This window comes from Oxyura jamaicensis, chromosome 18 (assembly GCF_011077185.1).
Source record: "Oxyura jamaicensis isolate SHBP4307 breed ruddy duck chromosome 18, BPBGC_Ojam_1.0, whole genome shotgun sequence".
Classification (NCBI taxonomy): Eukaryota; Metazoa; Chordata; class Aves; order Anseriformes; family Anatidae; genus Oxyura; species Oxyura jamaicensis.
The window spans coordinates 3202606-3224242 of NC_048910.1; the positions used below are offsets into that span (position 1 = coordinate 3202606).

General features: G+C 48.9%; 1 protein-coding gene across 3 annotated transcripts in view; it reads right to left on the bottom strand.

Annotated features, from left to right (window-relative positions):
* LOC118175763 overlaps window positions 1-19030 on the bottom strand; it is a 55857-nt gene extending 36827 nt beyond the window's left edge. The window contains exons 1-4 of one of the 3 annotated variants that reach the window (XM_035342293.1): window positions 18655-19030; window positions 18328-18538; window positions 15986-16079; window positions 12519-12760 (exon numbers count right to left, since the gene is read on the bottom strand). In XM_035342293.1, coding sequence (XP_035198184.1) covers window positions 12519-12760; window positions 15986-16079; window positions 18328-18375 — 384 coding nt within the window. In that variant the 5' untranslated portion in view covers window positions 18376-18538; window positions 18655-19030. Of the gene's footprint in view, window positions 1-12518; window positions 12761-14858; window positions 16080-18327; window positions 18539-18654 lie in introns of all 3 variants that reach the window. The other 2 variants (XR_004755114.1, XR_004755113.1) reach the window with 2 other exon arrangements.
* Window positions 19031-21637: the final 2607 nt, after the last annotated feature.

Here is a 21637-nt window from a genome sequence, read left to right on the forward strand (position 1 = left end):
AAAAAAAAAAAAAAAAAAAAAAAAAAAAAAAAAAAAAAAAGAAATAGAAAGCCACACAGGCCAGGAGTTTTCAGTAACATCCTAGAAATGGACACTTTAGACAATTTAGCCTGCACCACAGGTCCTCAAGGCTTTATCCATATTCAGCACAGCTAGTACTAGCTGTCAGGCACCAGCAGCAGGCTTCAGGAGCCCAGAGTAGCTCCCGGTGGGTCTCTTGCCCCAGAGCACCACCCTTGGGAGTTCCTAACTCTGAGGACAGAGAGATGGTTAAACAGGATTGATCAGGGGAAGGGATAAACGGCAACCTGGGACTGCTCAAACAGAAGCACCTACAAACTGCTTTACCAGCAAGCAACCCTCCAGCATTCAGCTGAAGGATGGGGATACCTCCGAAGCAGCTTGTGGTTGCCATGTGCCACCAGACAGGAGGATTTCCATTCCTTGGAGGATTTCCATTCTTTGGTGTGTCCCTTACTGCACCTCCCAAAAACATGGGCCAGTTGATGTCCACCAGACATCCACTGTCAGTGCCAGCAAGGCCCTGGTGCTCTGATGGTCTTACTGCTAGGTCCGGACAGACACAAAAGTCTAGCCCCGATGCACTCCAGGACAGAGCAGATTTATCCAAACACAAGCCAGGGACATTCACCAAAATGCTTTGACCCCTGCCCTCCTGGAATGAAAACAGCCCCTCCAAACTACCAGTATTGGGAAGAGAAAATTGTAAATGACTTAAAGGGGCATGGAAACCTCCGAGCTTGACGATCACAAACTGAGGCCACTAATCTTCTTGTCATGGGAGCAGACTCGCCCGGCAGAAGGGAATTCCTGCCTTTGACTGGCCTAATTAAAGGCATCGAACTCTGCACCCGTTATGGCTTGATGTGCCTTAATCCAATGTGACATTCGACATAGGCAAGGAACGCAGACGCGCACATACGGTTCTCATTGCTCGGAGGGGTTTGGCATCTGCGGGGTGTCCCAGCTGCAGCACGCTTCCTCTGCTCGTCCTGCTGGGCTGAGCTGTGTGGGGTGGCAAAGCAGGGGATAGCTGCTCAGCCAGCCCCACGGCTCTGCGTGGCGAGGAGCTGTGCAGAAGGTCCCGTGGAGGGGTGAGGAGTGTGGTCCAACATAATGCTGGAAGGTCACTTGAGAAGGTGAAGCTGGGATTCAGAGCTTTCCTCAAGTGAAGTGGAAGGGGAAGGGCTGACAGTCTCTCTCCCGTGTAGGGACAGGAACAACCAACTGCTGTGCCTTTGGAGTGCAGGATATTTCTGGGTATGATGGTACAGAAGATTATAAAGATCTCAAATCAGAGATTTAGGACACAAGATGAACCTACGGGGCGCAGTGATGTGAATCACGGATACTACTTGTGTTCCTCACCTCCTGTCCAGGACTGGCCGCTAGGTCAGGGGACACACCATGAAGCTCAACGTGCTCAGCAGAGTCCAGAACAATTGAACCAGCCCTGGGAAGAAAACTTTCTTCAGAAACTGATGAGAAGGAGACAGACCTCCCCAGCCTTCCAAGCAGAAGTGGCACAGGAGGGCAGTCAGTGGCAGATGAGCTGGGACATCTGCGCCGTGCGGAGCACCAGGCTCTGAAGACCCATGGTAAACCCATGCCCTGAAAAACAATAAAGCCTTCTCAATGGCACTGCAAGAAACCAACTTTCCTCTTCAGTTACTGTGTAAAAGATCAGAGTCCCAAGCTGCTATTACTTGTACTGCCAACTACCAGCACCGGTCTGCTGGGCTGTGTGGCAGCAGGCTGTGTTCAGAGCCAAGGGTCCCAAGTTCATTTCCAGTTAATGATCCATAAGCGAGATCGCAACATTTCTCAGAGGAAGGCTACATGGAAGCAACAGATAAACTGCTTAGGCTAGAGTAGAAACAAAGCAGTGAAATGCTTGTCATAAGTTATAAATCAGAAGTCAGCGATGCTCTACGGGAGCAGCAGTATCTGATGCATGCTAGGACGAACAGGCGGTCAGTAAAAGCTCCTTCAGAGTAAAAAATCATAGATGGTGAATTCAGTGCGACTGAAATGCAGAACATGTTCAAATTCATATTTAATAAAGCAATTATTGTTTATTATTGAACTACCAATTGATTATTAAAAACACATTTATTGAGGCTGGACCACAAGGTAACAGATACATACCTCTGGCATAGTTGCGAAACCTCAGTAAATAGCGATTATTAGAAACACATTTATTGAGGCCTAACGATACCATAAGATGCGTATCAGTTACACAGCTCTTAAAACCCGATCGGTATGTTCTTAAGCCATTTTTACTGAGGGTTTACAGCCCAGCAGTAGAGCTACATGTCTTCATTTAGGGTTGCTAAGCCACACGGAATATCATCTTAATGCTCATTTGATACTTGATTAGGTAGTGTTTACAGGGAAAAGGTTACACCAACCCCTGAGAAGAGGGAAAAAAACGCAGTCATTTTCCTGCTTCCAAAAACACAAATGAGCACCGCTACTTGATGTGTTGTCAAATCTTTCGTTAATTTCTGAATGCCTGCTTGGCTGGAGCATGCGGACCGTGGGTGAGCTGAGGATACGACCACACGGTTCACGGAGCCACATCCAAAGTGGAGCCCGATGCCACGAGCACAGCAGTGACTCCTGCCCCCTGCCACACAGCTCATGCCTGTGCTAGGTGCTGACCACCCTCAGAAAACCAACTGCAATCAGTAAACCTCTGTGCTGGGTAGGTCACCCCTCCTGCTGCCCCACACTCCCAGCCCCGTGGCACCTGCCTCCAGCTCTGCCGTCCCCATCCCACCCCACGGGGCATCGCACTGCGCAGCTACCAGAGACTCCCCAGCACTGCCTGAGCCTTTCCCATGCCTTGGGATGAATACGGGAGATCTCCTCCCCAGAGGAGCAGCGAGCGAAACAAAGAGGCAGTATGGAAACTGCAGCCCGGAGCGAAGGTAGCGATTTTGCCCAGATCATGCAGAACGGCTGCGGGAAAGCCCAGGGGAGAAGAAAAGTCTGCTCCTTTTCTTTCGCCATGCCTTAGACCTCCCGGCCTCCCCTGCAGGGGAGGAGGGGAGAAGGGAGCACAGATTACTGAAGAACTCCCCCAGCTCCAGTCTCCGCTGTTCAAATTTATATATTCCACTACAGGTGACATCATGATTGCTGGAGTCTGACAGGTGATGCTGTAAAATGCATGAAACCATAAAAATTTCAACAGCAGCAAGCTCCATTGCTGCTACATCTGACAGCACTTAGCTGCCCGGCTAACACAAATATTATAAAAGCACTCGGGAAAGAAATCCAACCTGCCTGACCTCAGTTTTGGACTAATAAACAGTAGAGCACGGCCAGATTTCACCCACATATAATAAACAGACGGCTTTCAAAGAAACCAAAGCAGGGTGTTGGTAGGTGTAAAGAGCTAAGGAAAGAGATGAGTTAAAAGTGGGTGAAGGTACTGCTGCGTGCAGGGGGCTCAGCTCCCAGCCTGTTCTGCTTTCTGCCCCTCAGTCTTTGTACCAAGGGAGATGTTTTAGAAGTGCCCAAGCACTGCTGCAAAGAGATGCTCGTCCGTGTTACACAGCCACGCCTGGGAAAATTGCCTACACTGCTGTTGCTTTCTGCTCTCTACAGGGAAAGAGTGCATAATCTTGTCTCAGAGAGTTGGACAGTAAGTAAATCCAAAAGAATTATTGCCCTTTCTTTCACCACCATCAGCACTGAAGTGCAGAAGTCCAAGAACCTGCTTCCTATCTCTTCCTGCTGTGAGGTTCCTTTGGTCTCCCTGGGGGAGGAGAGCACCTTGCCTCGGCTCTGTGCACACCCTGACAGAGGTGAAAGAGGATGTCCCCACAGGCAACAGCCCCCCAAAACTACCAAGGTGAGGCAGGAGGGCACAGGCTGGTGGCTCCAGCCAGGGCAGAGGTTTTCAAGCCAAAGAAGCTGAAATGGATGCTCAGGTTCTCCGAGGGGCACCTTGGGATTAGTCAGACAGACAGACAGAAAGAGATCCTCACCTCCCACACACAATCTTGGATGGGCAAAACCAAAGGTCTGCAGGTGGAACATGGAAAAGGGATGCTTGCTTCAGAGGCAACAGGGCAACCAGCCTGGGAGCCCACCAGCACCGAGGTTCGGAAATATTTCCGACTGGCCTCCCCAAAGGCTTTCTGAGCAGAGGGGGGCACCCTTGGGAAGCAGGGCAGGAGTGGGCCAGCTGTCCCCTGCTGCCTCTTGGAGACCCTGTGGGTAGCCCCCAGAGTCCAACTCCCAGCCCACCCTGCAGCCATGCTTGGGCCACCACCCCTGGACGCAGCACTGCCAGGTCCCTGTCCCAGCCCAGAGGCCACCGGCAGCTGCCCAGCGGGCACTCGACCCACGGGTGCCTCTGTGCCAAAAAGCACACCTGCAGTCTGATTTGCCGTTGGATCGCAGCGACAGTCTATTGAGACAGGCAAGCGACAGAAGCTGCTATAAATACACACGCAGCTCCATTAAATCCCCCTTTATTCAAATGTCTGGAGCTGGCTTGGAGCTCGCTCGCCTCCACGGATGCGCGCACGAGGGGCGCTCAGTTGAGCGGCAGGCACCGGTCGATGCTGCCCTGTCTGGGGCTGTTACTGGGCAAAACAAAGACCAGCACCGAAATCCCATTGTTACCCACCTGCAACTGGCATCAAGGCTCAAACTTCTAAACATGGTTTTATTTCCTACAGATAGGCGTGTTTAAATGTCATTTTTCAACCAACGACGTTGCTGCCAAATTGTATGGAGTATTTTTAATCACAGGTTTCACCGAGCACTTCAGTGGAAAGTGTGTGATTATTTGTTCACAAAATCAGTGCTGTTTTTTCACCATTACAGATTTCCTTTTTTCTGCTGAAGTCACTGGTAATAGATACAGATTTTTTTCAAACATTTTTTACAGTTACTGGAAAAACACTCACACTGAAAAAATGGGAAGTGTGTTCACTGGACCGCGCTAAAATCTTTTTCACATAAATGGTTCCTTATTTTGCAGTCAGATTTATCAGAATTGACATCAACTGATGGAAACGTGATGGATCCAGGCAGTGATTAAAGGCACCTGATATAGACCAACCTGTGAGAGCACTTCCTCAGCAAGGAACATCAGCCCTACCATACCAGGGGACAGGACAAACTGCGACCAGGTAGGACTTCACCTCTCGTGCTCCAGTTCTTCTATATCTGTAGGCAGATCCAGCTACAAAAAGCCCCAGCCGCATGTTTTCACAAATACAAGCAGACATTACAATGATTTAAGTGTGGTCTTTGCAGTCATCTTCCCGCAGAGCCAGGAAGATATTTAGGCACCTCATTTCAGCTAAAATAAAAGCGATGCCTATGGGATGTTTCCTGTCTAATCACTCCTTGGATCTCGTCCCACATCTCCCTGCTGCTTCTCTACTGCAGAACGCGGAGGAAAACACCACCACGACTTCCCAGAGCGGCGTCAACTTCAGTTCCAATCGGGTGGTGTGAGGGCTCAGCTCCTCTAATTAAAACGAAGCTGTTATCAGGAAATGAGCTCTCCCCGACTAGCTCGGGAGAGCAGCTCTGGATGAAGCGTCCCCATCCCCTGCTGCTGCCGTTCTCTCTGCATCATTTCCCGACCCCAGCCTGCAGGGAGCAGCTGCCCCAGGCTCCCTGCCCCGTGGACCAGACAAGCGCTGCCAGAGCCCGGTCAATTCCTATCGAGCCAGGAGATGGCACTCCACATCGTGCAGAATCGTGCCTGGGCTTCGCAGGCCCCCAGGACCTCCCCTGCGTGCCCGTGAGCAGCTTCTGCCACCCAGCAGCATCCCCGCGGGCCAGCAGCAGCCGTGCCCCCCCCCGGGAGGTGAGGCACGGAGCCACCCGCGCTGCCCTGCACCTGCAGCGCTCCCACGGCACCACCTGGCCCCGCTCCGCCACCCGGGGGCTCCTCAATGCAACCCCCCTCTTTTTATGGAATAGGCAAAAAAAAAAAAAAAAAAAAAAAAAAAAGTAATAAAAACTGATCATAAAAAATCAAAATCGTTTACCTTTCAGGAGGCAGCTCAGCACAGACTATTACAGGGTAATTTGGTACATCATAAAGTTTCCTATTAGAAAAGAAAATAGGGCTGCTTGCATGGGCTGCCAATTGGAAATAAAATAGTAGTGGGGTCGTGATCATTAGCACCACTCTTTCTATTAGGCTTGCTTTCCATTGGGGTGGGAAGAGGAGGGAGATGGAGGTTCAGGTAAAAGCAGATGAGATTGGTCTGGAAGCCAGGACGAACAGAAGGCTCTGTGCTTACGAGAGATCTCCTCTTGCACCCACTGCGCTCACAGCTGTGAGCCCCACCGGTACGGCTGTTGCAGGATTAGTCCCCCAATGAGCGCCATTGTGCTATTGTGTGTTGTGTCGGGAACACAACATATTTTTTTTTGCAGAAAAAATAGTGAAACTGAGATAACGAACCAGGCCAGAATGAGATCGAGTCATCCTGTTACTTTGACTGGCCACTGCTGTGAACAAAGGCCCGAAGTGCCGGCATTTGTGTGTGTGTCTCAGCACACTGCCCGTCACTGCAGGCAACGTTTGACATTGATCCCACACCTCTGACAAACTTCCCTGCTTCTCCAGACACTTGTCACATGAAGGTGATGCCAAGCATGCAGCAAACCCAGGCCCCCACCAGCGGCATTCCAAGGACAGCCTCCCGGGGCTGCTCTGAGCAGCGCAGCAAGGCACAGCCCCGCTCCGCACGGGGGAAGCGACATGACCGAGGCCGTGGGGGAGAGCAGTGGAAGAGGCAGGTAAAACATCGGGGCTCTCGAGACTGCACTCCCTAGGGAGTCCTGAGCTGGCCCAGCAGAGTGTGTCCCCAGCCACGGGGTCTCAGCTCTTAGAAGCGGGACTCAGGGTTTTTTTGACCCAAGTCACCTGGCTTTGCTTGGGTCTCTGCTCACGCACCCGTCCCTCTACCCGGAGTCACAGGCGTGGGGCTGCAGCTGCACCAGAAGACCTTGCACACAGGCACCAAGCAAGAGAGAGGGGAGTATTTGCTCCCCCTGTCCTGCCTTGGGGCAGGGAGGAACAACCTCCCCCTGACAGCTCCCTCCCAGCATCTGGCAGTGGCACAGGAGAAAGGCTGGAGCATTTTGCTTCAGGAAAGAACACAAACAATGCTCTTATTTCTTTCAAGGAGGAAAAAGTCTCCTCTCTCTGATAGGAGTTATGTTTTGCTGATTCTCACACTTCCAGCACGCTTCCCCAGGTCACTGCACGATAAGATGGATCAGCTCACCTCCACGCTGTGATGGGACATGGTGAGGACCTCCATGGGGCTGCATACCACGAGGAGCCCAGCCCCGACAGCCAAAGCTACAGCAAGACATACCCCAACACCTGAGAGAGGAAGGATCCCCGACATAACCCATGGACACTGCAGATGAAAACAGTCCTTAGAGACCGCGTCAGCCTGGAGTTTGGGGCACAGAGGTCTCAAAGGGCCATGGAGCTCGGGTCACAAACCAGGAGTAAGCAATAATGACACGAGCTGCTCATCAATATTCACCCCGCAGCTCCCATAAAAATCCTCACGCCCTCTCGAGAGCTCTGTCTTATTTCATTACTCCTCGCAATTTATTAAGAAAAATCGTTCCTGTGCCACATTTGGGAAGTAACTGAAACCAGCAGCGCTGTCTCCATCTCGTGGGGGAACTGAAGCCCAGCCAAGGCCTGGTCACTGCTCGCTGCGCCGATCTGCGGACTCGCTGCCTCCCCGCATCTTGGCCGGCTGTTGGACGGTTGCCATGCCCCCCACCTTCTCCTGGCACTGCCACCATCACTGCATTTGTCTCACATCTGTGTGCTCCGCTTTTTGCCGTGGTGTAGCACAGGTAACCCACAGCACCACGCAGGGCCACACTGCGGGCACGGGGAAGCCACCCAGAGCTTCGGGCACCAAACCTCCTCAGCCAGCACCAGCAGCACCTGCAGGAGGAGCCCCGCTGCAGCCAGCCCTGCAGGCTTGTCCGTGCCAGAAAGCCCCTAGCAGACCTCACAGCACCGCTGTGCCTCCTCAGTGAGGAGCACACTCTTACAGCAGAAAGCGGGAGAGGGGCAGGCATGCAGTGGAAATGAGAAGTTTTCCACTTAATTCAATCCCCCCAGTATTTGTGGGGCTGCCTGCTGACTCGGCTTTTATTTGCCTTCACCTCTCAATGGAAAATAAGTGAAAGCTGGGTTCCCTGCTGAGGCTCAGTGTCTCACGGACTTCATCCCATGTCCTCCAGCAATCTGGGAGCTGGCTCTTGGCAGGGGCACCCAGACACTGGCCACCGCTCAGACGGGACACCCAAGCCGAGCTCACCCCCAGGCACTGACTCAGTGTCTCTGAAAAGCAAAGCACCATGAAAATAATTGAGCTGCACAGAGAGATTGCCAAGGACTTCTGCTGGACCACAGCTACACTGCTCAGACCAGGACACAGAAAAATCCCCCCATGCCATCATCCACATGGCCCAAAGGCTGCAAAGCCCCAGGTTCCCACCACGCCTGCTCTCCACTGCCTTTGCAAACCCCGTGAGATGCCCACAAGCAAGGTACCAGGAAGCATTACACAATCCACTGCCTCACCACCAGCTGGACACAACACTCCCGTGGGCCAATCTGCTGATACTGCAGCCAGAAAGGTCAGCAGAGAGGCTGAGCACCGAGGTGAGTGTTTGATTAACTCGGGTCAGTGAGGTTTTGGGGGGGGGATCTGTTAGAGATGGAAGTGAAAGCTTTATGGAGTGCTGGCGGGTGCTCCTGACAGCACTGGAGACGACACGGATTTGGCACGGGCTGCGGCGGCGTTCTTCCCTTGCCATCTGATTTCCAGGCTCCAAAGGCCCCGGGTGACTGATGAAACTCTGCTGTGCAACATTTTTGGTTTTATGTTCCGTTTTATCACAACGAGCCCCGAACCTTGTTCCATGCAAGGGGCCACTCACATTTATTCCTAACATTTCCCTGAAAGGTTTTGCTCTCCACCAATTCTCCCCCACCCTCAGCCCCATGCTCATAGATTTGATAGCCCTTAGCTGAGCTCTCAGCCAACAGCAGGTACTCCACGATGCCACTTGCAGTCGTAGTCATCTTTTATTACCAGGACTCCTTAAACCTTCTCTTTGCCTTCTGTCTTCCTTTGATTTTGGCTTTTCTTATTAATTAAATGGCAGGTTTCAATAGCCCAAGATTGAATTATAAGCCTTGTTTAGAGCAAGCAGAATGATCAGAGCAAAGGGGGAAAGCTATATGTGTAATACATACATATACTTACGATACTGAATTTTGCTTCCAGACGTTTGGAACAAATTAAATAGAGGATCAAATTAACTAGTGATTGAATTAAGTGGAAAGCATCTCATTACCTAAAAGACGGAAACATGTGCCATTTTAAAACAGCTAAAAATAAAGCAAGAATGGGTCAAAATGAAAAGCAGGGACCTTGCAAATGTCAGCCAAATCTGGGCTCTGCTGAGCCCTCCAAATGTGAAGGCTGTAAATAAGGTGGGTTTTGCTGCATAGTGGGAACTGCTGGGAAATGATGAGCTTGGAAAACAGATGTTGCAAAAACGAACTGCTACACGTCGCATTTCATACGCTGGCAATCAAAGAGGCATGCGTTGGGTGAAAGGGGTCTCATCTGCGGGACTCAGCTTAGCAGGAAGGGCTTGGCATGGCCAGGACATCACCTTCACCCACAGGGAGGTACCCAGGGCTGTGGATCTATTACACGGCTGCAAATTCAGAGTAACTGCTTACTCTGTCAACTGGATTAACAGTTCACTGTCAGTCAATGTCTGCAAATTTGCTCTTGCTACTCACAGCCCAGGAAGTTATTCAATCAGAATGAATTTCAAGTATTTCCCAAAGAGGACCAAGCCTAGTAATGCAAATCTATCATTTTAACCCAAAAAGAAGACATCTTGTGTCTGTCTTAATCCAGCACCTTTGTTCAAGGGCTCACTTCTTCTGTTTTCCAGACACTTAATTTCCCTTGAAATCTATGTGAAACCAGAGAGCATTCGGAGCTCGCCTTTGTTTCACCATGAAAGACCCGAGATCACTTCACACGTTTCTCCCCTCCTGCGACAGTGATGCTCATCTTCCTTCCCGCTCATCTGGACCTTACGAATTGCAGCCACTTGACTTCTCCTCCTGACACAACATTTCACTTAGCGATGCATCCAATGGAAATTGTACTGAGCTGTCACGGAGCGCAGGAAATCAGTTTTTCACTCCACCTAACTCCAGCCCCAAATTCACTATGAGGAATCCGGCTTTAGCCCTTTCCTATCTAATGTCATATTTCTTCCTTTTGTTCCTTATATATATCACATTTTGACATATGCAAGTGGAAGTTTTCCAAGACAAATAACGTTATCTTTGCAGAACCCTACGGCACCCCATGGCAACTCATTATTTTTCAATTAAATTTACTGTTCATTGGCAGTTGCTCTGCTTTAATTTTCTGCCATTTGTTTACTGAAGAACGAAATGCATAACACAAAGCCCTATAAAAGTCAGACTAAGTTAATTAAATGTGAAACTGGGAAAGTCTAACTTTGCCTCCAGAGTGGTTTTATCATAAGATCTCCTTAAAAATGTCACTTTTTGCAGGAATTTATTTAGACATATGCAACCATTATTAATTAAATGTGCAGTCCTTTCACAACTCTCTCCAAAAGACACTTAGCAGTATTTTGTAACCACTGACTGTAGGAACAAGAGTTCACAAGATTCACAAAGCCGGATGCAAAAAATATTCTTCAGTCAGTCCAATATTTTTAGTTCCCTTCCGTACATGTCTCTGAGCTATCCTGCATTCAGCCAAGATAAGTACCCGTTAGGAAGCGATGCACCATATTATTTTCCTTCTAATGTCAAGAAGACCTGATTCCATTCCTTGATAGGATCACAGGTTTGATTGATTGCAAAGCTGTCAGGTACACAGGCTTTTACCAGACATTTTATATACTCCTTAACAATATTCTGATAAGGGTCCTCCACTAGCTCCTAGCACATCACCTGGATCAAGAAATGGCTGCACAATAGACATCAATAATCAGGACACAAACCTCAGCTGATGACATTGTCACAAGACAATGTCAGAAAAAATCACTATTAAGTCAACAGCAGTCAATAAATATTTGCATGCTCTTCTCCATCTGAGCTAAACAAACCTCAAAAATTGTACCTTACAAGTACCTATTTCTCTGCATGGGTGACAAAGGGCTTGGTATCTGCTCAGGTGCAGATGTCTATGCTGCAAATCATTGTATCTGTTCAGGTGAAGTCCATCCTTGCAGTCTCAGAGTGGTGTCTAACATGAACCCATCACCCAGACACCTCTGCCAACCACCCTCATCCTACCCTGAGAGGTATCTGAAACAGGGGACACGAGTTACCCCCTGGAAGCGCTTACTTCCCACCACATTTTAGATAGAAAGCTGGGGACAACTTAGTCCAAGCTAAGAGCTGAATGTGACAGGTCAGAAATAGCTTTTGAGTGCTAAAAAGAATCCCTTCTTGGAACTTGGAACAATTTTTCTGGAGAGGAAAGGAAAAAAACAATCTTGTCTGAGACGCACAAATTAGAAAAAACATGAATAATTAATGAAGACTACAAAGCTGAAAGAAGTCTCCATTTAGGTACCCAAAAGCTAGTCTGAACAAAACTGAAGCCAAGGCTTCAGTATTTTGCTGGGACAAATGACTGCAGAAGGGAGATGTATGGACAGAACCTTTAAGGTGCCCCTATTTGGCACGTATTGTTACTGCAGGAATCAGCAACCCGAGCTCTACCTCCATGGCAAGCAGGTTTCTCCTGGTGCCAAGCAATCAGAAGACCTCCTGGGTACCATCTGCAACCAGTTCTATCCAACCAGTTTGGAGTGGATAGCTGCAAGAGTGGTAGAGAGACAGGCTAAGGTCTGTAGGAGCACCACAGAGGGGTCTGGCCAGAGCATTTCGAAGGCACCAGATCAGAGTGTGTGCCTGATCTCTGCTACTGATCTCCTGGGGAGTGAAGAGTGGTGCCTGAGCCGGCAGCACCTTGAGTCAGGTGCAAGTGAAAGGCGGTGTGACGGCGTTGAGGCGAGATTTACATCTTGTGCAAGGTGAGAGAAGCACGGTGTCAGCAGCTAATAAGTTTATAACGGGGTTTCTTCCTCAAGCCAAATGCAGCCCAGATTTATAACTCCCCCATACCACTCTGAACTTTCCGACACTCCTCCTGAAACATTTCATTATTGCTCAATTACTGTCATGTTCTCTTAAGGACCTGGAGGGGGAGAAGGTCTCCATTTGGAGACCAGATGCCATTTCCATCAATATTCACCAAACTGCACTGTGCAATAAATAATCCACTCACCCTTCAGAAACAGGCTTTGAGGATATGATAAGTTAAAGGAAAAAAAAAAAAAAAAAAAAAAGGCGAAAACTCTGACATGTTCTATGTGTAATGGAAACTAACCAGGAACTGAGATGTTGAATTGGTAGCAGGGCACCTTCGGCTTGTCATGGGGCCAGACTGCCTGTCTGACACGGGGGAGGCAGCAAAAGCAGAAATCCTCAGTAGCCTCCACACTGCACAAACTCCAGTCACACTGAAAACACCAAATCTCATGGTTGTCAGCCCAACAGAGTCTTGCCCCAAACAGGCCGATCCCAACACTTGGTAGAAGCTTGGTCCAGACAAGTCCTGGTGCGCTGGCCCTAGAATGAGAAGGGTACATCGGGAGGTTAAGGTGAGAGCAAGAACCTGCAGAACACACTTAGCATCTACGTGCAAGCAGGCACTCAGCACCCACCTATGCTGAGCTCTGAAAACTGTGGAACAAGTATTTTCCTGACCTGAAAGCTGGTTTGACCTCTTCTTCACATGGTCAGGGTAGACAGGGCTTCAGGCAGAACCAAGTGCACCGCAGCCCACTCCAGCACAGATGCCCTAAATTCAGTATCCTTAACCAGAAGACTGCGTTCAAAGATCCTGCTGGGCTTAAACCCCGCTCCTGAGTTACATCTGTCTTAGAATTCATGAATCAACCGACAGCTCTCGTACATTCACTGGACAGACACTTCCACAGCGTATTAGCATCCAAAATGTTCTTACTGCTTTGATACTTGTTACAAGTCTCTGTTTCTACATATGGAAACCACATTATATATTCCAGATGGAAATTCGTACTCTATTTCAGAGAAGGAAACGAGAGCTATTTCATACTAGATGCATAATTTGTTGTGTGAATATGAAATACGTGACTGCCTCACATGTTATGTTGTGAGCTAATCATAAAAAAATATAATGAAAAGGGTCCCATCTGTCTCTAAATCCTATAATCCAACTGTTCTCAGCTAACTCCAGCGCTGGCAGTACCTGGTATCCATACAGCAAGGAGAGTTTGCAGTGCCAGGGAAATACTGCAAACCAGAAGAGCATTTGCAAAGCTGCAACCAAGGTTTCATCTGAGGCAGTGAGAAAACATCTTGGAGGGAACGGACACCTCACGACACTTCTTCAGCTAACTGAACTCATTCCCCAACTCTTCAGATCGTTCTTGACCTGCCTTTTTACCCAGGCTACCCTATAATTATCTTCTTAACATAATTTCCCTGCAGTTCCCTGAAGAGCCTTAATGGGATCACTGGGAAAGATCCAGCTGCACATTAGGAAGCGTGGGGGCAAAGTGCTGTCCCCAGAAGACTGGGGAATATTGCCACTCACCGTGGTGAGGCTGCGGTTTCAAAATGCAGTTTGCTGACTGCTGAAGTGGATCTGCTGGGCTAAGCCAGCAGATCTGTGGCAAATGGCAGCAGGTGGGTCTGACCTGCTCTGCCTCTTCTCTTGCAGGTTCATTTATCTGCAACCAAATTCCTGAGCCTGGTCCCACAGTCCTACTGCAGTATCACCAAAGATGTGCCACTGGCACCTACGGGACCATTCCTGGGGCATGGTTTGGACCTGACAATGAGCAAGGGGTACAGGTGGGATGACCACAGGCTCTCCATGTCTATCAGGTGGTTGTCTGAAGTTAGGGGTGCCAGAGCTTTTGGCACACGCTGTGGCTGTCACCCCTCTCCATTAACTACACTCCTATGGGGACCACTGCTCCCCTTCCCTCACCTTCTGCAGCACCTCACAAGCTGCCCTACAGCCACGGCAGCACGCCTACACTCCCCCCATTCACAGAGGAGCTGCATCGCTCCCGGTGCTGGGCAGTGGCAGGAGACCTGGCACTTGCGAGTGATGGTGGCACTCCACAGCCACGTCGCTGGATCTCCATGCCCAGGACACCAGGATCTCAATGCCAGATGGAGCAGATTTTTGCTTTTTTCTTTTTCTTTTTTTTTTTAACCTCAAAGAAACTGTTTCCAAACAAGAGCCCTTTTATTGTTATGCCAATTTCAAGCCATGCTGAAGTTCTTAAACATCTGGGCCTGGGCCATCGCCTTTTGAATTTAACCGGTCCATCAGCAACTGCATTCCAGTAGTATGAGTTGCGTCTGTCTCTTCCCAGGCCTGCACTCCATTTCCCACTCAAAACAGGTCTTATTTACCATGACCCCCCCCAGTCTCTTTTCCTATCTTTCACAAAGTCTGGCAGACATGGCATGGCAGAGGTTCTCTCCCCTGAGGCTCCCCCTCAGACTGAGGAAACACGAGGAGGACATTAACAGGGAATTTGTTAAATACAACTCCCAGGTGGACAGGGCAAGCAGATCTTGTTGTGTAGAAGGGCAAAACAAACACGACCAAACAAAAAGAAAGATGTGCTGTAACTACCACCACCCAACAACCTCCTGCAGTCTTTACCCAATGAACCTGGAGGGAAAATCCCCTCTTGACCTCAGGTCTGGAGACTGAGTGCAACGATCAGGCACTGGAGAGAATGAGATGCCAGCAGAAGGGAGCTGCTTACCTCCTCCCATGCTGCAGGCTTCAGGGCTGCTGAGTCCTGGAAGAGCTCCCCCAGCCCACCAGAAACCAAATTATGCATCAAGGAAGAAAAACGTTCCTTCCTGATCTCAAAGGTGAATGGAAGCAGCCTCGGAACACTGAATTTGTATAAATATGCTATAAATAAAGAGTGATCTGATCTCGTTCATCCCCATTGGGGATATCAACAGATTAGCTATGCAAGGACTCATATCAAAGCTTTTTCAGGTCCTAGGAATTGCTGATTTGTCATACAATTCCTTCCACAAACCTATCAGACGTCACCTTAAAATAACTCCCCTAACCAGTCTCCAAGGGAACCTTGTCCCTTGTAGTCACAGTACACACCATTCACTGGGGGTCCTACCAACAGCAATGTCTGCAGTACTTCCCAGATTCTTTCCAGCTTCCATCCCTCCAGGTTGCAGATCCAGATTGTCCCCACCAAACAGCAGGCACTTCCCTCAGCTCTCTTCATCCAGAGAGAGAAAAAGCACTCACCGAGGCAGCGAGACCACCAAGACCTGGGTCACCCTCTGGCCGTCCCTATTTCTGCCCACTGTTGAGGGCGATGACACTCCACCTTGCATACCACAGTGAAGTCCCCAGGTTGAACAGGATGAACCTTTTGCAGAGTGTCCCGGGCTACAAGCTTAACCCAATTACAGGATTACACAAAAGCAATTGCCTGGATTAAGACAATTTTGCTGGCTTGAATCCATTTCACTAAGCACTGCAGATCACGGTAACCTAACTTCTCCTTGGGATTTACCACCCCATCACTGCTGTGCAACCTGCACTTTACCAGCACAGCGCTTACACCATCACTTTAGAGGATTCCTAATTAACAGTTTCAAGACTCGATCCAGAGTTTACTGCAAACAATTAAAGATTTAGGTACATTTCAGCAGGTTTGAGGTCTGATCCTTTAGGACTGTTTTTTAGTTACAAACTATGTAAATGCTTTAATCAGGAGGTCACGCATTACTGAATTGGAAACTAACCTGCAGGTGTCTTGGCCAACCGGATGACGCAGAGATGTTTCTGATAGGATGTCTTCCACCAAACCTGTGACTGACACCAGGAATTTTGCCATCTCTGTTGAGAGAAAGGCAAATTAGCAAAGATATTAATCCACACCTGTCACAGCTCCTATGGATGTCTCCGTGCCCTTGGAACATGCCCATTGCCTCGTGCTTCCAGTACTTCCTCACCTAGAAATCTCCCCAGATTAGGATGTTTCCAAGTGTCTGCTTACTGCTGATAGCAAAAAACATATAAGAAAATACCCCAAAGTATAAGTAGCATGGAATGGAAGGGAAAAGGGGCTGTGGTGAAGGTTCATGGCTGGCCTAATCTATCATGCACCTTTGGGAAACTAGTCACCTCTGGTCTTCAGTTTGCTTTGGTCTTCAGTGCAGCCTTTGAGCTCCCCAAAGCACAGGCACTGCCTTCCACATGTTTTCCAAATCTCACCCCAGTGGCACCAGTGCTCAAGCAGAGCATTTAGACACCAACAGAATGAAAACAATTAAGTGATTTCACCAGTGGGATTTACTTCTGGATTGGTCCTCTTTTCTCTTGATTTGGTTGTAAATACCTTCTGGATGCTTTTTAACACAAGAGGTAGGGAGGGAGAAGTATCTCTCTATTCCTCATGGGCTTGGGTGGAAATAAAGCATCTAATTTGAGAGCAGTTGTTTGCCTTGGGAGGCAACATTGACTTTTACAAACAGCAGACAACGCTCTGAGGCTTTTGGGTGGCTGCTCTAATGCTTTCTGGTTGGATGGTAAACAGCCAGGTAACCGCTGACACCGTCCCGGAGCAGGGTTTGAGGTTCCTCCCATTTTCCCTGGAGGCCATAATCCAAGCTCCTACTAGAGAAACAAATGATTTATCACAGCAGGGGTGTCTCATTAAGATTTATTACAAACTCTTATAGCTCAGGAAAACTGCTTCCAGGAGTCATCCAACACACCCGAATTAACAAGACAGCCCTTCAGATGGAACTGCGCTATCCAAATCCCTTTACGCTGACCTGCAGCCCAGAAATGCTACGACAGCCACAGCAGCTGCCCCACATTAACAGATATCTGCAACTTTTAACAAGAATCAGGCACAGAGCTGTTCCAAGGCCCTGCTATAAAACTGATGAACTGAGAAGAATATCGCTAAGAGAAGGAGGAAAAACAGCATCATACCATAGCTATTTGACTGTGATTTATGTCCCATTCCACCTTGCCTTATCATAGCTAAGCCACTCAGGAGGAGAACACTACATATGCTGTATGAAAATGGACGTTGTGTGCAGTCCTGCATCCTCATACTACTGCAACGGGGGCTTGTAGACAGTCCAGCCTGACCAAACCAACACTTGTTGACACCAAGAAGACCCAGATACAACCGCTGGGTGTGCTGATGGTACCTGCACAGCCACACAACGCTGCCTGTGCTCCCCAAGTTCTGCTACAGCCTCGAAATGTGTGCAGCATAAACCATGGCATCGATCCCCTGGGGAGCAGCGCTGCCTCGGATGTGCTGACATCTTTATCAACAGCCGTGAGCAGCCTTCCCTGCACAGACAGCTGGGGGAGATAGAAGGTGATCCCTGGCACCAGGCTGACAGCCAGACCGCTTTGCCAGTTTTCAGAACCAGACCTTCCACTGTTTTGTTTCAAAGTGACATTTTTGTTTCCTTGTCTAAAAACTGATATTGTAAAGAAAAATGGTTGAATGCATGTCAGAAATAACCCCTGAATTGTTTTTGGAGAAAAGTGAAAGATTTCAGTTGTCCCAGTATTATATTTTTATCCAGGATAAAAAAAGCAGCAAGTTTTCTGTTTAGCATGAACACACTTCCTTTAACGATTTCCAAGTTGGCCAACTACCTCAGATATCTGTATTTCCCACAGCTATTCTGTAACTTGTTGGGGAAAGGCTCAATGTGTCTACTTATAGCATCAAACTGAAGCGTTCTGAATTGCCCTTGTGATGGGTAAGCAGCATTCCCCATTTAAATCTGAAGATCTAGTCCTCTGCATCACAATTAAAGCAACTTTATAAAGGTGTGGAGCCCAGAGCAGCTACTGCCTTTCAATGGTAAAATAACTCTTTGTGCAGTGAGCTCAGTAACACAAGGGAAAGCTGCCCAATATGTGAAAAGATCCAGGACACCATATATATATATATTTCAGTTTCTTTTTCCCACCAGTGCTAATGTTATCCAGCTCACACATGGCTGAACTAGGGCATCCCTTCCAGGAGGATATCCAGGTTCAAGGTGAGGCATCCAAGCCAGAACGAGCTTCCCCCTTGCCTTGGTCAGCCACTCCACTGGGTAATTACCACGTTACTCCCCAGTTGTCTTATTTCCAACCTGAGTTCAACTTCCATCCGAAGTAACACTTCCGAAATTCTCTCCTGGTGCTGGGAATTACCTACCACGATCACATTGCTTCTGAACTTTCTCTTCAGTGAGCCAAACAGGCTGAGCTCCTTAAGCCTGCCTGGCCCTGTAGCTCCAGACCTTGGCTCACCCCATTACAGCTGAGGTATCCTTCAGCATGTATTCAAGAAGAAAACAGAAGCCATCATGCCATTTGTACGGTCACGAGCTTTGTCCTCTGCCAGGCAGCAGCAGCCAGTGAAACTGCGCCAGCTGCCAACACCTACCTGCACAAACTGCACGTGTCAGGAGGAAGGGAAGCACAGGCTCCAGAGCTCCTCAGGGGCTTTCACGAGCAGCTGCAAACGTTTCCTGATGCTAAGGATTCACCAGCCCACAGGTCTGTTCTCTACCCTGGTGCTGTGTGACTTCCGTGAGTCGCACGTGCTGTTTGAGATGGTTTCACTGAAAATGGCACCTGTCCATAGGGAAGGCAACAACCATGCAAACAAATGGCTCTTTCATTAGGCTCATGCTGGGGAGGGATCCAAGGAAGGGTTTTTATCAACAAACCCTGCTCCAGGTACCGTTGACAAGCAGAGTTTCCAGTCAAGGCATTCCAGCCAATGCTGTTCCTTCCTGGAGCCAATTCCTCCACTGTTGAGCCTCCGTCCAAAGAAAATACGTTAAAATCAATGCCCTTAAAAATGACAAGCCCTGAAAAAATGCATTCTGCAAACAGAGGTGGTCAATCCAAAGGCGCTCAGGAGGCAAACTCCAGCTGCCAGGCTGCCTGTCATAACACTCGCCCCCAGTTTTTCCCCAGTAAAATATTGCTCACCTTGCTGGACCCAGCAGGCTGCTGCTCGCTTGTGAAGGCAGCGCCACAGAGGCAGGGAGCAGGCTGTGCCTTGCTCTATTTGTTCTGTCTGCAGAAAGGCAGAGCTACTCCTCGACTCACACCGCCGGCCCACGGCAAGCACATCCTGACACAGAGGGGGCTCGATGCTCCCCGCGGGCTGTGCCGGTGGTCTCCCGGAGCAGGCTTTGCTCTCTCAGCAGCAGCTGTAATTATGGAGCTTAAGCAAGCAGACAAACAAGGAGCTGAATGATTTTGAGAGTGAATTTAGGGCTTGTGATAACAAAGATGGAAAATGCTGCAGACAGACAGGGCATGGGGGGAACACTGGAGTTTTTCATCTGGTTTGACCAAGGCAACCCGGCAGGGAGCTGCTGATTCAGCCCTGGAGCCATGCACAGCCAAAGCAGCAAGCAGACGTCCTCTGTGGACCCCCAGCAACTCCTCTGAGATCCCATTCAGCTCTGCCAACATCCAAAGCAAATCCCTCCTAAACCCCAGCACTTATGGCTACCATCAAAACACAGTCAGCCTTCTGAGACCTGAATCTCAGACCTCGCTCTCCCCATATACCGTGCCCCTCTACCCAAACGTGTCACCTCCTAACCTACAGCAACCTCCCCGCTTTGTCCCAGCCTTCCCGCGTGCACACCACAAACTCCAGCAAGCCGTGAATCGGCGACATTGCAGGAGCAGCAGGGATCATTACTGCTCTAAACGGAGAGACAGTCTGGCCAATAAAAGAAACGATTAATGGAAATGGTGGATTATCCACTGCGTGTGCTCCTCAGACCAAGAGTGGCAGAGATGTTTTAGCCAGCAATGAGTTAGTGGGCTCAGTGGTGAGGTTAATGGACAAAATTTTATAGTCTGCTCTTCAAAAGGTCAGGCTAGATAAGGCCTTAGATGTTTCCGGCACTAATACGTCCATATCTCTGAACAAATGGATGAGGGAATAATAAAGAGTCTCTTCCAGGCCACTCTATTCATGAGCTCAGTTATGGGAAAGTTGGGGAAAGTTTACAGAACGGTAGCGTTTTCTCCTGCGTTTGACATGGAGGGAAGCCAGTACCGATCTCCGTGTTCAATGCCATCTCAGTGCTTTCTGGATAAGGTTATCAGCGCTGACCTCCCCGTCTCCCTTACAAAGAACAAAACTGCCCACCAAACACATCTTTACTTCGGAGTAAAGGCTTGAGCCCATGTTCAGTGAATGGTAAAAGCTGCTCCCACAGCCCAGGTACCCTTTGAAGGGAACACTGGCAGTGGAGGGAGGTTATTTTGGTGTAAGCACCTATCTGCTCCTTGAGCCACAGAAGTCCTTTGTGACCCATATCCGTGCAGGCAGCCGTGGCTTCAGCTGCTCGCTTTGTGCTCGCTTTGTGCTCGCTCAGTCACCAGCAAAATGCAGCTTCCGCAGCAGCACTGGGCGCAGGCGATGCTGCAGCCGGCCACCTGCGAGGAATCAGCATCTTCCTACACCATCTTCTGGGCACTGAGAGCTCCTCTTTCAGCACTGTTACTTTGATGCCTGCAAAATAATTAGCAATAGTTCCTACCACTGTCCTCTAATGGGAGATGGCCTCATTAATTACATTGCACTGACTCAGCTTAGCATGCTCAGAGATAACAAAAACACTGTTAGCCCTCCTCCCAAAATAAGCAGCAAGCTCGCATTTTTCAGACACTTACACAAAGATCCCGCAATAAAAATACAACACCTTGGGTTTAAATACTTTCCATAGTGCCTTGGAGTACCCTCAGGGCTAAATATTCCCTAAAAGAATCAGTTCGCCCCCTCCTAAACTGCCTGCACCAAACACAACGCTATTTTAGGGTGCCCAGGGGAAACAACAAAAGGCATTGAGGTAAGAAGGATGGAATAACCCTGCTTAGACTTTAATGAAGCATTGGGTTTAATATATACCTGTATCACCTTAGGTGCACTGAGAGCCCTTAGCAGTAGGACATATTTCACAGTATGACCTCTCCTGCCCCCACCAAGGTTGCTGGTGCAACTCTCGCTCCGCAGAGGAATCTCCTAAGCTGGCTCATCAACCTCTTCAAAATGAATGTGGTTGCTAATACAGACTAATCTGCATATCGCTCAGGATGTTAATGCCCTTCACTTATGAACCCCACCATTTTTCAATGCCTCTGCAGTATATCACAACATCTTTACAACCCAAACATGCAAGGGAGCCTGTTGAAGCATTTCACGATATATATGGCACTTAACCTAGTACATCCACGGGCTCAGGTTTGTCCCCTCTGACCTTAAACACGTGAAAGAACATAATTTAGGAGTGCTACTCCTATAGCTATTAGAGAAAGGTAGGAGGGTTGAATCACTTTGCGGAAGTGTCCCTTTTTCTCCGCTGATTTTTAGGGAGCCAGCAGGAACGAGGGAT